The 2,096-nt window shown below is 44.7% G+C and overlaps 1 protein-coding gene across 1 annotated transcript; it reads left to right on the forward strand.

Annotated features, from left to right (window-relative positions):
* The first annotated feature begins 453 nt into the window (after positions 1-453).
* On the forward strand, positions 454-1,842 carry H2BC9 (H2B clustered histone 9). The gene has a single exon (XM_016955029.4). It carries the CDS (start codon positions 1,417-1,419, stop codon positions 1,795-1,797), a length of 381 nt encoding a protein of 126 aa, XP_016810518.1. The 5' UTR covers positions 454-1,416; the 3' UTR covers positions 1,798-1,842.
* The last annotated feature ends 254 nt before the right edge of the window (positions 1,843-2,096 follow it).

Here is a 2,096-nt window from a genome sequence, read left to right on the forward strand (position 1 = left end):
CCTTGGGCATGATAGTCACTCGCTTGGCGTGGATAGCACACAGGTTGGTGTCCTCAAAGAGCCCCACCAGGTAAGCCTCGCAGGCCTCCTGCAGCGCCATCACAGCCGAGCTCTGGAAGCGCAGGTCGGTCTTGAAGTCCTGCGCGATCTCACGTACCAGACGCTGGAATGGCAGCTTGCGAATCAGTAGCTCAGTCGATTTCTGATAGCGGCGGATTTCACGGAGGGCGACAGTACCAGGCCGGTAGCGGTGGGGCTTCTTCACGCCACCGGTGGCTGGCGCGCTTTTGCGAGCTGCCTTAGTGGCCAGCTGCTTGCGCGGGGCTTTGCCGCCAGTGGACTTACGAGCTGTTTGCTTCGTGCGTGCCATGGGAATGGGTTTCAAGCAACGGTCACAACTGAACAAACAGTTGTTCTTACTCCTATTTATAAAGGCAAAGTCCTTCTGATTGGTCCGAATCTTCCAGTTTCGCGCACTAAATTATGTAGTGCGATAGGACTTGTGATCAGCTACTAGGTCTCATTTTAGAAAATCTTAACCTATCTAAATGCTTTTTTCCCCTAGTTCCTTACATTTTATTATGTTTTATGTGCCTACCTGTATTACGTACCTTCACTGATTTTATTTTAATCAGTTTGTTTGGGATTATGTTTGACAGACGGAAATGAACGTTCTGCAGTTCCGGAGCGATTTCAAAAATACCGCGTTTGAGAGTGATTGGTCCAGCTCAATTTCTCCTTTATATTTTTTAAAAAATTCTTACTTTGAAGAAATATTTTATTTTTAATATAAGTACCCTATTTCATATATTCTGAACCTTTCAACAAACACTGGTTTCACTTCCAGACACTCCGTTCCTAGGGGATATTAAAATCCCATCGCTCTTGAGATGTGTTCATCCTTTGATTACTGAAAAAGCTTAAATTTTTATGTAAGAATGCTAATGACCTTGATCAGATTATAAAAGAAAGCCAATGGTATAATTCTGGAAACACGTAAATCTTTAGCTAATTTCCATTTTAGAATTAGTTATTCATAGATAATTTTAAATCCGGAAGCTGCAATTTGGTAGGAAACTAGAAACATAGTATCCGTCTTTGTTTCTGTTTAAATTCGCACCTAAGGAGACAGAACTTATAGGTAGATGTTACTGGCAAGGCATTAGTTTTTCTAATGTTTTGAATGAAAAACTACGTTTTTTCCCCCGGGGGGTGTAGAAAAGGATTTAGGGTAGGTTTCGCATAAATATCCAATCAAAAAGTAGACTTGAATTTAACTTTTTTATTGGCTGATTTGGTCCAATCAGGGATTGAGAATGATTAAGCACCAATTTGCATAAAAGACCTACAAAAACGGCCAGCTGTGCTGTTGAGCCTCCGCTTTGGGGTGTATTCTTACTCCTTTATCTTGTTGCAATGCCTGATCCAGCTAAGTCCGCTCCCGCCCCAAAGAAGGGCTCCAAGAAGGCGGTGACCAAGGCGCAGAAGAAGGATGGCAAGAAGCGTAAACGCAGCCGCAAGGAGAGCTACTCCGTATACGTTTACAAGGTGCTGAAGCAGGTCCACCCCGACACCGGCATCTCCTCCAAAGCCATGGGGATCATGAATTCCTTTGTCAACGATATCTTCGAGCGCATCGCCGGCGAGGCTTCCCGCCTGGCTCATTACAACAAGCGTTCAACCATCACCTCCAGGGAGATCCAGACAGCCGTGCGCCTGCTGCTGCCTGGGGAACTGGCCAAGCACGCCGTGTCCGAGGGCACTAAGGCCGTCACCAAGTACACCAGCTCCAAGTAAATGGACGCATGTTCAAACCCAAAGGCTCTTTTCAGAGCCACTTAATGATTTCAATTAAGAGTTTTAATGCTGGGTGCTGCTGTATTCTATGGGGGAAGTGTCGCCAATACAGGTAAAATTTTCCTACATCACCTGTTTATTCTGTGCGTTTGACAAACACTAAGCTTTTAGAGCTTATTTGTCTTTATAAAGGTGGGGTATAACTACATTGTTCAGGCTGGTCTTAAACTCAAGCAAGTTTTCCCACCTCGGCCTTGCCTTGTATTACTGAGCAGATAATTTGACACAGCAGGAAAAGT

Source organism: Pan troglodytes, chromosome 5 (genome assembly GCF_028858775.2).
Source record: "Pan troglodytes isolate AG18354 chromosome 5, NHGRI_mPanTro3-v2.0_pri, whole genome shotgun sequence".
Classification (NCBI taxonomy): Eukaryota; Metazoa; Chordata; class Mammalia; order Primates; family Hominidae; genus Pan; species Pan troglodytes.